The sequence below is a fragment of the Salmo salar genome, chromosome 01 (genome assembly GCF_965601325.2).
Source record: "Salmo salar chromosome 01, fSalSal1, whole genome shotgun sequence".
Lineage (NCBI taxonomy): Eukaryota > Metazoa > Chordata > Actinopteri > Salmoniformes > Salmonidae > Salmo > Salmo salar.
The window spans coordinates 153,625,664-153,637,407 of record NC_138291.1 but is presented as its reverse complement, the minus strand read 5'-3'; the positions used below and the strand labels follow the sequence as shown (position 1 = coordinate 153,637,407).

The following is an 11,744-nucleotide window of genomic DNA, read 5'->3' as shown; positions in this document are numbered from 1 at the left end:
CGTCTGCTGAGTATTGAAGCCATGGGTTGGGCTAGCCCTCAACTAGGCAAATTTTGGAATGATTTGTTGGAATAGATATTGATTATGGATAATGGTATGGTGTTCTGCATAGGAAAATTGATATTTACTTCCACCAATACACACGTGAATAATTGAAGCATCTGAATATCTGATATCTCATGTTGACTATTGCTTATTGTTTCAGTACTGTCTTCGATTTGCATAGATATTTTCAATAGTTTTGTGATCCATTTTCACTTGTCTCTCCCCCTAGCTTCTGTGTCGTGGTACAGAGAGTTCAAGCGTCTGTTTAACTGCATTCCCTGTGTGGAGGTTCAGACTCTGAGAGAGCACCATGACCAGGTCCTCCATCTGGCCTTCTCCCACCGAGGACACCGCTTCTCCTCCTGTTCCAAAGACTGCACCGTCAAGGTCTGTCACATCATATGACTGGAGAAGATGGTAGCTTTAGTTGAGGGCTAGGGATAAGCCAAATAAATATGGCCATTGTGCACCAGTATTTGTTTTGTTGTATTCCACAACAACAGTCACAAAGATACATTTGGGCCTCAAGGCCTATGTTAGCATAACTGCTGTTATGCAAAAACAACAATATAAATATTTGTCAATAATATTATAGCACAGGAACCATCACGGACCTGAGTTTCAAGCTTGTAGTGCCCAAAAATGTGATGTAAGGGGAAACAAATGTAATTGTTGAGATTTGCACATCATAGCTGTAGACTCTCCTCACCCAACATCCTCCTCTCTACTGTGCTGGTAAGCTTTGGGACACAGTGGCACCATTACCATGGTGCACAGCTCCAGCATGCGCCACTTCCACTGGGGCTACACCCAGTTCTCCCAGTTCAACGCTGACGACACCCTGCTACTGGTGTCTGGAGTCTACCTGGGCTCTAATCACTCTTCCTCTGGGGAGATTGCTGTCATCTGCCTTGGTAGGACACACACACCCGCTATTTCTCACTCACTTCTGTCTCCTTCCTTGTCTCTCTTCTATATCTCTTTCTCATAATGTGCTTTCATTGGTAATTGTTCTGGAATGTGCATCACAAGGCCTTTAACAAATGAAATTAGGCTAATTACTTAATTCAAAACGCAAGTTATCCTCATTAGAAATGTTTTGGTACACAATGATGTTACTTACGACACAGACATTGAGACTCATGTGTGGCACATAGAAAAATAAATAATAAATAATGAAACATGTTCAATTTGGTTTAAATAATGCAAAAACAAAGTGTTGGAGAAGAAAGTAAAATTGCAATATGTGCCATGTAAGAAAGCTAACGTTTAAGGTCCTTGCTCAGAACATGAGAACATATGAAAGCTGGTGGTTCCTTTTAACATGAGTCTTCAATATTCCCAGGTAAGAAGTTTTAGGTTGTAGTTATTATAGGAATTATAGGACTATTTCTCTCTATACGATTTGTATTTCATATACCTTTGACTATTGGATGATCTTATAGGTACTTTAGTATTGCCAGTGTAACAGTATAGCTTCCGTCCCTCTCCTCGCTCCTACCTGGGCTCGAACCAGGAACACATCGACAACAGCCACCGTCGAAGCAGCGTTACCCATGCAGAGCAAGGAGAAAAACTACTCCAAGTCTCAGAGCGAGTGACGTTTGAAACGCTATTAGCACGCACCCCGCTAACTAGCTAGCCATTTCACATCGGTTACACCAGCCTAATCTTGGGAGTTGATAGGCTTGAAGTCATAAACAGCGCAATGCTTGAAGCACAGCAAAGAGCTGCTGGCAAAACGCACGAAAGTGCTGTTTGAATGAATGCTTACGAGCCTGCTGGTGCCTACCATCGCTCAGTCAGACTGCTCTATCAAATCATAGACTTAATTATAATATAATAAACACACAGAAATACGAGCCTTAGGTCATTAATATGGTCGAATCCGGAAACTATCATCTCGAAAACAAAACGTTTTTCCTTTCAGTGAAATACGGAACCGTTCCGTATTTTATCTAACGGGTGGCATCCCTAAGTCTAAATATTCCTGTTACATTCCACAACCTTCAATGTTATGTCATAATTACGTAAAATTCTGGCAAATTAGTTCGCAACGAGCCAGGTGGCCCAAACTGATGCATATACCCAGACTCTGCGTGCAATGAACGCAAGAGAAGTGACACAATTTCACCTGGTTAATATTGCCTGCTAACCTGGATTTCTTTTAGCTAAATATGCAGGTTTAAAAATATATACTTCTGTGTATTGATTTTAAGAAAGGCATTGATGTTTATGGTTAGGTACAGTCGTGCAACGATTGTGCTTTTTTCGCAAATGCGCTTTTGTTAAATCATCCCCCGTTTGGCGAAGTCGGCTGTCTTTGTTAGGAAGAAATAGTCTTCACAGTTCGCAACGAGCCAGGCTGCCCAAACTGCTGCATTTACCCTGACTCTGTTGCAAGAGAAGTGATACATTTTCCCTAGTTAAAAGAAATTAATGTTAGCAGGCAATATTAACTAAATATGCAGGTTTAAAAATATATACTTGTGTATTGATTTTAAGAAAGGCATTGATGTTTAAATAAAGGTGTAAAAAAAATAAAAATAAATTGGACCAAATCGGCGTCCAAAAATAACGATTTACGATTGTTATGAAAACTTGAAATCGGCCCTAATTAATCGGCCATTCCGATTAATCGGTCGACCTCTATCTAAAATATAACAATATTTGCTATTCTCATACTCTAATTGGTCATTATCCAATGTGGGTAACATAGATAACTATGGTCTTGTCCTGCCCTCCTCCACAGAGAACTACACCCTCCTGTCCTGTGTGAGGAACAAGCCCTACGATGTGTTTGGCTGCTGGCTGAACGAGACCCACCTCGTCTCTGGCAACCTGCACTGGTTCGGCAACATGACCTCCTGCTCTGTGCTCTGGCTCAATAAACCCTTTCAGGTCGGTCCCATACATGGTCATAAATGTTATAGTTGGTAGAGGACAAAACAGCTGTGGGACTATTTGCCTTTATATAGTGACCATTTTGACTGGGTCATCGTATAACTGGTCAAAGTGAATTAAACTGTAGACGTCCCAGACACAGAATTATAGGTTCTCTATGGTTTCACTAATCTTGTTTTCTTTGAAAAAGGTTTTGGTCCATGTCAGCTCTCTAAGTCAGAGTTATCAACTCCCTAAAGGCGTCCGCATGCTTGTGATGTTTTGGTCTTCGGTAAGGTTTTTTTCTGCTGTTCGTGCGCGCACCAAAAATTGAGTCAGGCAGAAGTTCGGAGCCGAAGTCTACGCCCCTTCATTGGTCATCAGTAGAGATTCTTCAATTAAGTGTTTCAAATCCAATTTTTATACAACAGGTGTAGACCTTACAGTGAAATGCTTACTTACGAGCCCCTAACCAACAATGCAGTTAAAACAATACGGATAAGAAATAAAAATAACAAGTAATTAAAGAGCAGCAGTAAATTAACAATAGCGAGACTTTATACAAGGGGTACCGGTACAGAGTCAATGTGTGGGGGCACCGGTTAGTTGAGGTAGTATGTACATGTAGGTAGAGTTATTAAAGTGACTATGCATAGACGACAACAGAGAGTAGCAGCAGTGTAAAGAGGGGGTGGGGGGGCACAGCAAATAGTCTGGGTAGCCATTTGACTAGATGTTCAGGAGTCTTATGGCTTGACTAGGGTGGCTGGAGTCTTTGACAATTTTTAGGGCCTTCCTCTGACACCGCCTGGTATAGAGGTCCTGGATGGCAGGAAGCTTGGCCCTGGTGATGTACTGGGCCGTTCGCACTACCCTCTGTAGTGCCTTGCGGTCGGAGGCCGAGCAGTTGCCATACCAGGCAGTGATGCAACCAGTCAGGATGCTCTCGATGGTGCAGCTGTAGAACCTTTTGAGGATCTGAGGACCCATGCCAAATCTTTTCAGTCTCCTGAGGGGGAATAGGTTTTGTCGTGCCCTCTTCACAACTGTCTTGGTGTGCTTGGACCATGTTAGTTTGTTGGTGATGTGGACACCAAGGAACTTGAAGCTCTCAACCTGCTCCACTGGAGCCCCGTCGATGAGAATGGGGGCGTGCTCAGTCCTCTTTTTCCTGTAGTCCACAATCGTCTCTTTTGTTGTCATTCAGAGTTACAGTTCATACAAAGAAATCAGTTAATTGAAATTAATTAATTGGGCCCTAATTTTAAGCTATGGATTTCTCATGACTGGGCAGGGGCACAGCCATGGGTGGGCCTGGGAGGCCATAGGTCCACCCACTTGGGAGCCAGGTCCACCCACTGGGGAGCCAGGCCAAGCCAATCAGAATGAGTTTTCCCACACAAAAGGGCTTTATTACAGACAGAAATACTCCTCAGTTTCATCAGCTGTCTGGGTGGCTGGTCTATTCCGTACGTGAAGAAGCCGGATGTGGAGATCCTGGTTGGACCTACTGCCAAATTATCTAAAATTACATTGGAGGCGGCTTATGATAGAGAAATTAACTTTACATTCTCTGGTAACAGCTCTGTTGGACATTCCTGCAGTCAGCGTGCCAATTGCATTCTCCCTCAACTTGAGACATCTGTGGCATTGTGTTGTGACAAATCTGCCCATTTGTCTTTTTATTGTAGCTTCTTGATATGCCACACCTGTCAGGTGGATAGATTATCTTGGCAAAGGAGAAATGCTCACTAACAGGGATGTAAACAAATTTGTGCAAAACATTTGAGAGAAATAAGCTTTTTGTGCGTATGGAATATTTATTTTATATTTTATTTCAGCTCATGAAACATGGGACCAACACTACATTTTGTGTTTATATTTTTGTTCAGTATATTTACTGTGTTGTGTGTTCATGCATGACCCATATCCTCTCTCTCCCTCTCCCCAGGACATAGAGTCTAAGAACATTAACGTGGTCAAGCGGCTCTTTAAAATCCAGAACATCAATGCCAGCACCATCCGCACGGTCATGGTGGCTCACTGTCGGCTCCACGACAACCCAGACCTGCTGCAGGACTATGAGGCCCAGTCCAAGGCTAGGGCCCTGGCTCAGAGCCAGCCACAGAGACACCAGCCCCTGCTCTTTGACCTGGGTTCCACTGACAGCGAGGAGGAGGATGAGGACGAAGAGCGCCGGAAGGAGATGAGACTGCAGGGTCTGTTGACAGCCCACCTACCTCAGCTCAACGCTACTGGGCTGGAGCATGTCATACAGGTAAGCACTCAGGTTGTGTGTTACGGTGGAGTAGGCCAGCATGAAAATAACATGTTGTGCTGTGTAATCAATGGGAAGTGTACCAAGTAGTCTCATTTGGCCACATGCACTTAACTTAGGACTTCCATCTCCTTTTTATTTTTATTTTGTACTCTGACCCTTTCTCCTCTCTTCCTCTGGTGCCCTCAGGGTTATCAAAGTGAAGCCTCGGAGGTGAGGCAGCTGGAGACTTAAGAGGGCACGGCTCATCAGTAAAACCCACACCAAGGCCCCAGACCACAATGTGCTCTCCTCCTCGGCCCCTGGGGAGGGAGAGGACAAGACCTACCTGCTCTTCACCACCGGCAGCCTTACCTACTCCCCCCACCAGATAGGTATCAAGCGGATCATGCCTGACCAGATGATCACGTCTGGGCCTGCAGCACAGACAAGTTCTTTGACTCTCTAGACCATGTGATCAACATCCACGGCCACATCATCGGCATGGGCCTTGTCTCCAGACCACAGGTGAGGGAGTGAGTGTGCGTCATGGGCAGCAGTGTGAAGAGGCTGAATAACTTAGTTGCAAGGCTACAGGTGCAAAGATGTGACAGAAGGAGTGCACCTGAAACCCATTGAATGACTGTCATAGAAACCTCATAGTAACTAATCTCTCATGGACAGATCCTCGCGGACAGATTAAACGGCAAGAATCTGTCAAAGCTCAAGCATAAATGTGTGATTACGAGCAGCAATAGTTCCTGGTTTTGTGTTTTTATCATTGATTATCTGGACGAATCAGCATTGGGCGAACATGGTGCTTAAATTGGTGCAGGGATTTTCAACCCCATGTGCAGATGATTGACAATTTTTTGTGGAAACCGTTTATCGTAAAAATTCATGAAAACCAAAATTTGCTTTTGGCCATGATGAACATGGGTGAATTTAACGAAAGGGAAAGGGGTTTGGCAGAGTTTCCTTTTGCACAATGGTAATCACAATTGTTAACTGCATTTCCCCCAGAAGTAAATCAGGAAATGAGAATTTAGCTTCTGGGTAACCAAAATTACATAGTAAATATTTGTCTTACAACATCACCTTGCTCACTTTGTTTTTAATGCTGAACAAGTACACCTTTACCAAGACCGTCCATGCTGTTGTCTCTGTCCAGGTATCTGTATGTGAACAGTCGAGCGTGGCTGGCGGGCTGGGTGATCTCTGACCCCATGTCTCCGCACCCCATCGCTGTGGAGATTGACCTGCATGTCATTGACATGAAGAGCCTGCGGGAGGAGAGGCGGAGCCTGAGGGCCCACCGAGCCTTCACGCCCACGACGAGTGCTTCTTTATCTTCTTGGACGTCAGCAGAGATTTTGTAGCCAGGTACGTATGTCACGGCTGCTTTAACAGTTACAGGCAGTATGGGGTTACTACTATGGTTACTATAAATGACTTCCGATCCCTTTTTCAATGTTATTGGGCCTTTGTATCAGATACTAACAGAGAAACTGTGTGTATTATATGAAGGACATATTCTTCCATATACAGATTTTATCATCTTTAATAGAGGTCGGCCGATTATGATTTTTCAACACCTATACTCGGCCTTGTCTTAGGACGGTAAGTTGGTGGTTGGAGACATCCCTCTAGTGGTGTGGGGGCTGTGCTTTGGCAAAGTGGGTGGGGTTATATCCTGCCTGTTTGGCCCTGTCCGGGGGTATCATCGGATGGGGCCACAGTGTCTTCTGATCCCTCCTGTCTCAGCCTCCAGTATTTATGCTGCAGTAGTTTATGTGTCGGGGGGCTAGGGTCAGTCTGTTACATCTGGAGTATTTCTCTTGTCTTATCCGGTGTCCTGTGTGTATTTAAATATGCTCTCTCTAATTCTCTCTTTCTCTCTTTCTGTCTTTCTCTCGGAGGACCTGAGCCCTAGGACCATGCCTCAGGACTACCTGGTATGATGACTCCTTGCTGTCCCCAGTCCACCTGGCCGTGCTGCTGCTCCAGTTTCAACTGTTCTGCCTGCGGCTATGGAACCCTGACCTGTTCACCGGACGTGCTTGTTGCACCCTCGACAACTACTATGATTATTATTATTTGACCATGCTGGTCATTTATGAACATTTTAACATTTTAACATCTTGACCATGTTCTGTTATAATATCCACCCTGCACAGCCAGAAGAGGACTGGCCACCCCTCATAGCCTGGTTCCTCTCTAGGTTTCTTCCTAGGTTTTTGGCCTTTCTAGGGAGTTTTTCCTAGGGAGTTTTTCCTAGCCACCGTGCTTCTTTCACATGCTTTGCTTGCTGTTTGGGGTTTTAGGCTGGGTTTCTGTACAGAATACAGAATATCAGCTGATGTACGAAGGGCTATATAAAAATAAATTTGAATTTGATTTGGTTATTGGAGGACCAAAAAAGCCGATACCGATTACTCGGCTGATTATTTTCTTTTTATATATATAATGACAATTACAACAATACTGAATGAACACTTATTTTAACTTAATACATCAATAAAATCAATTTAGCCTCAAATAAATAATGAAACATGTTCAATTTGGTTTAAATAATGCAAAACAAAGTGTTGGAGAAGAAAGTAAAAGTGCAATATGTGCCATGTAAGAAAGCTAATGTTTAAGTGCCTTGCTCAGAACATGTGAACATATGAAAGCTGGTGGTTCCTTTTAACATGAGTCTTCAATATTCCCAGGTAAGAAGTTTTAGGTTGTAGTTATTATATTATTATAGGAATTATAGGACTATTTCTCTCTATACGATTTGTATTTCATATACCTTTGACTATTGGATGTTCTTATAGGCACTTGAGTATTGCCAGTGTAACAGTATAGCTTCCGTCCCTCTCCTCGCTCCTACCTGGGCTCGAACCAGGAACACATCGACAACAGCCACCCTCGAAGCAGCGTTACCCATGCAGAGGAAGGGAAAAAACTACTCCAAGTCTCAGAGCGAGTGACGTTTGAAACGCTATTAGCGTGCACCCGGCTAACTAGCTAGCCATTTCACATCGGTTACACCAGCCTAATCTTGGGAGTTGACAGGCTTGAAGGGGTGGGTATAATTTGTGGAACGTTCCAACAGGAATCTGTTCCAAAAAACGTAAAGTAAAAGGTTGCCAACCAACAACGCATACAAAGTAGCAACGCATACAAACCTAGCTAACGAACAGGCATCAACTCACCACGTAGCTTATTCTTAATGTTTGTCCATAGGCAAACAGACGTGAGGACAGACATTTTTCGGAATAAGCGTGATGAGTGAAAAACGCAATGAAATAGACCACTCCCTACCCGGTATCTTATTCTGCCGCTATACAACTTTGTATGCGTTGTTTTTTGGAAACCTTGTTATTTACGAAGTTTTTGGAATAGATTCCTGTTGGAACGTTCCACAAATTATACCCACCCAGGTTGAAGTCATAAACAGCGCAATGCTTGAAGCACAGCGAAGGGCTGTTTGAATGAATGCTTACGAGCCTGCTGCTGCCTACCACCGCTCAGTCAGACTGCTCTATCAAATCATAGACTTAATTATAATATAATAACACACAGAAATACGAGCCTTGGGTCATTAATATGGTCGAATCTGGAAACTATCATCTCGAAAACAAATGTTTTTTTCTTTCAGTGACATTCGGAACCGTTCCGTATTTTATCTAAGGGGTGGCTAAGTCTAAATATTCCTGTTAGGCATTGATGTTTATGGTTAGGTACATTGGTGCAACGACAGTACTTTTTTGCAAATGCGCTTGTTAAATCAACACCCGTTTGTCGAAGTAGGCTGTGATTCAATGAAAATTAACAGGCACCGCATCGATCATATGCAATGCAGGACACGTTAGATAAACTAGTAATATCATCAACCATGTGTAGTTAACTAGTGATTATGTTAAGATTGATAGTTTTTTATAAGTCTAATGCTAGCTAGCAACTTACCTTTGCTTCTTGCTGCCCTTGCGTTACAGGTAGTCAGCCTGATAATCCTTGTGGAGTGCAATGTAAGGCAGGTGGTTAGAGCATTGGACTGGTAACCGAAGGTTGCAAAAACAAATCCCCCCTGAACAAGGCAGTTAACCCCCGTTTCTAGGCCGTCATTGTAAATAACAATGTGTTCTTAATCTGACTTGCCTAGTTAAATAAAGGTGTAAATTTTTGGGGGGGGAAATCGTGAAATCGGTGGCCAAAAATACCGATTACCGATTGTTATGAAAACTTGAAATAGGCCCTAATTAATCGGCCATTCCGATTAATCGGTCGACCTCTAATCTTTAATCCTGTTCAGCATGTGTTTTATGAAGTTGAACTAAATGTAATGCAAACCCCAGCTGGGCACAGAAATCAACTACAATGCATTCAAGAAGGTATTCACACCCCTTGACCTTTTCCACATTTTGTTATGTTACAGCCTGAATTTAAAAGATATTAAATTGAGATTTTGTGTCACTGGCCTACACCCAATTTCCCATAATGTCAAAGTGGAATTATGTTTTTAGAGATGTTAACAAATGAATAGAAAATGAAAATGTCTTGAGTCAGTAAGTATTAAACCCCTTTGTTATTGCAAGCCTAAATAAGTTCGGGAGTAAAAATGTGTTTAACATGTCACATAATAAGTTGCACTGACTTACTCTGTGTGCAATAATAGTGTTTAACATGATTTTTGAATGACTACCTCATCTCTGTATCCCACACATACAATTATCTGTAAGGTCCCTCAGTCAAGCAGTGAATTTCAAACACCGATTCAACCACAAAGACCAGTGAGGTATTCCAATGCCTCGCAAAAAGGGCACCTCTTGATAGATGGGCAACAAAAAAAAGCAGACATTGAATATACCTTTGAGCATGGTAAAGTTATTAATTACACTTTGGATGGCGTATCAATACACCCAGTCAGTACAAGGATACAGGCATCCTTCCTAACTCAGTTGCCAGAGAGGAAGGAAATCACTAATTGCAGTGATAGGAGTAAACTGATGATGGATCAACATTGTAGTTACTCCACAATACTAACCTAAATGAAAAGGAAGCTTGTACAGAATAAAACATATTCCATAACATGCATCCTGTTTGCAATAAGGCACAAAAGTAAAATAATTTAACCTTATGTCTGTTATGTTTGGGGAAATTCCAACACAACACATCACTGAGTACCACTCTTCATATTTTCAAGCATGGTGGTGGCTGCATTATGTTATGGGTGTGTTTGTCATCGCCAAGGACTAGGGAGTTGTTTAGGGTAAAAAGAAACGGAATAGAGTTAAAAACAGGCAAAATCCTAGAGGAAAACCTGGTTCGGTCTGCTTTGCAACAGACACTGGGCGACATTCATCTTTCAGCAGGACATTACCTTAAAACACAAGGACAAATATACACTTGGGTTACTTACCAAGACGACATTGAATGTTCCAGAGTGGCCTAGTTACACTTTTGACATAAATCAGCTTAAAAATCTATGGCAAGACTTGAAAATGGCAGTCTAGCAATGATCAACAACCAACTTGACAGAGCTTGAAGAATTTTATAAAGAATAATGTGCAAATATTATACAATCCAGGTGTGCAAAGCTCTTAGATTTACCCAGAAAGACTCGCAGCTGTAATTGCTGCCAAAGGTGATTCTTACATTTATTGACTCAAGGGTATGAATACTTATGTAAATTCGATTTCTGTATTTCAATTTTAATAATTTGCTAAAATTTCTTAACATGTTTTTACTTTGTCATTATGGGGTATTGTGTGTAAATGGGTGAGAATAAAAAAATTAAATGATTATTCATTTTGAATTCCGGCTGTAACACAACAAAATGGGGAATAAGTTAAGGGGTATGAATACTTCACTCGTCATTCACCAGTGATTATCACTCTCCCCCTAGTGGTGCAGAGGACAAACATGGTTACATCTCGGACCGCCACTACAACATCTGCCTGGCGCAGCTGCAGCATGACGATGTGTTCAACTCTATGGCCTTCAGCCCGACCGACCAGGAGCTGCTGCTCTCTGCCATCGACGACTCCACCATCAAGGTGTGCCACTCGGCACGTAGGGTCCGCCTGGCACAGACGCCCGCCCGTCCCCCGCACCCTCTCCTGGCTGTTCCGCAACAAGAACACCACCTCCGCCAACGGGAAACCCTGACCACCTGAGAGGGGTGGGAGGAGACTGGAAATGAGAGCGGGGGAAAGACTTTCATAGGTGATGCACACTCCAGGAGTAGCTATCTTCATTGTGGGAAAATCACACTTTTTATGCCTGCCTGCACAGTGTGGTAGATATGACATCACCAACTTCCAAGGACATGTGACAGCTGGGGTAAGCCACAAGGAGGCATAATTGCAACAGCAATTTCACAGGCCTCTCCATAAATGTCCTTTTTGAAAGTGACACCTAGCAAGGTGAATTGCTGTCAAGGTGAAGGTCATACGGTACAGGTAAATTCCTCCTTGACCTTTGCAAGGTCTGGGAGGGAAATTACATTCAATGATTATAACGATCATGCTTCCAATGAATGAATGAGCTACTGGAGAAGAAACATGGG

General features: G+C 42.9%; 1 protein-coding gene and 1 long non-coding RNA gene across 2 annotated transcripts in view; one reads left to right on the top strand and one right to left on the bottom strand.

The window, feature by feature from the left end:
- LOC106566760 (uncharacterized) overlaps positions 1 to 9,251 on the bottom strand; it is a 14,967-nt gene extending 5,716 nt beyond the window's left edge. The window contains exon 1 of the long non-coding RNA XR_006757994.2: positions 9,143 to 9,251. This is a non-coding gene — a long non-coding RNA (uncharacterized LOC106566760). The remainder of the gene's footprint in view (positions 1 to 9,142) is intronic.
- fbxw5 (F-box and WD repeat domain containing 5) overlaps positions 1 to 11,744 on the top strand; it is a 14,493-nt gene extending 2,749 nt beyond the window's left edge. Inside the window, 12 exon segments of the mRNA XM_014135115.3 lie at positions 275 to 432; positions 786 to 795; positions 798 to 959; positions 2,798 to 2,946; positions 4,880 to 5,206; positions 5,396 to 5,437; positions 5,439 to 5,622; positions 5,625 to 5,695; positions 5,697 to 5,713; positions 6,357 to 6,514; positions 6,517 to 6,568; positions 11,082 to 11,744. Of these exon segments, the coding sequence (XP_013990590.2) occupies positions 275 to 432; positions 786 to 795; positions 798 to 959; positions 2,798 to 2,946; positions 4,880 to 5,206; positions 5,396 to 5,437; positions 5,439 to 5,622; positions 5,625 to 5,695; positions 5,697 to 5,713; positions 6,357 to 6,514; positions 6,517 to 6,568; positions 11,082 to 11,352 (1,601 nt within the window). The 3' untranslated portion in view covers positions 11,353 to 11,744.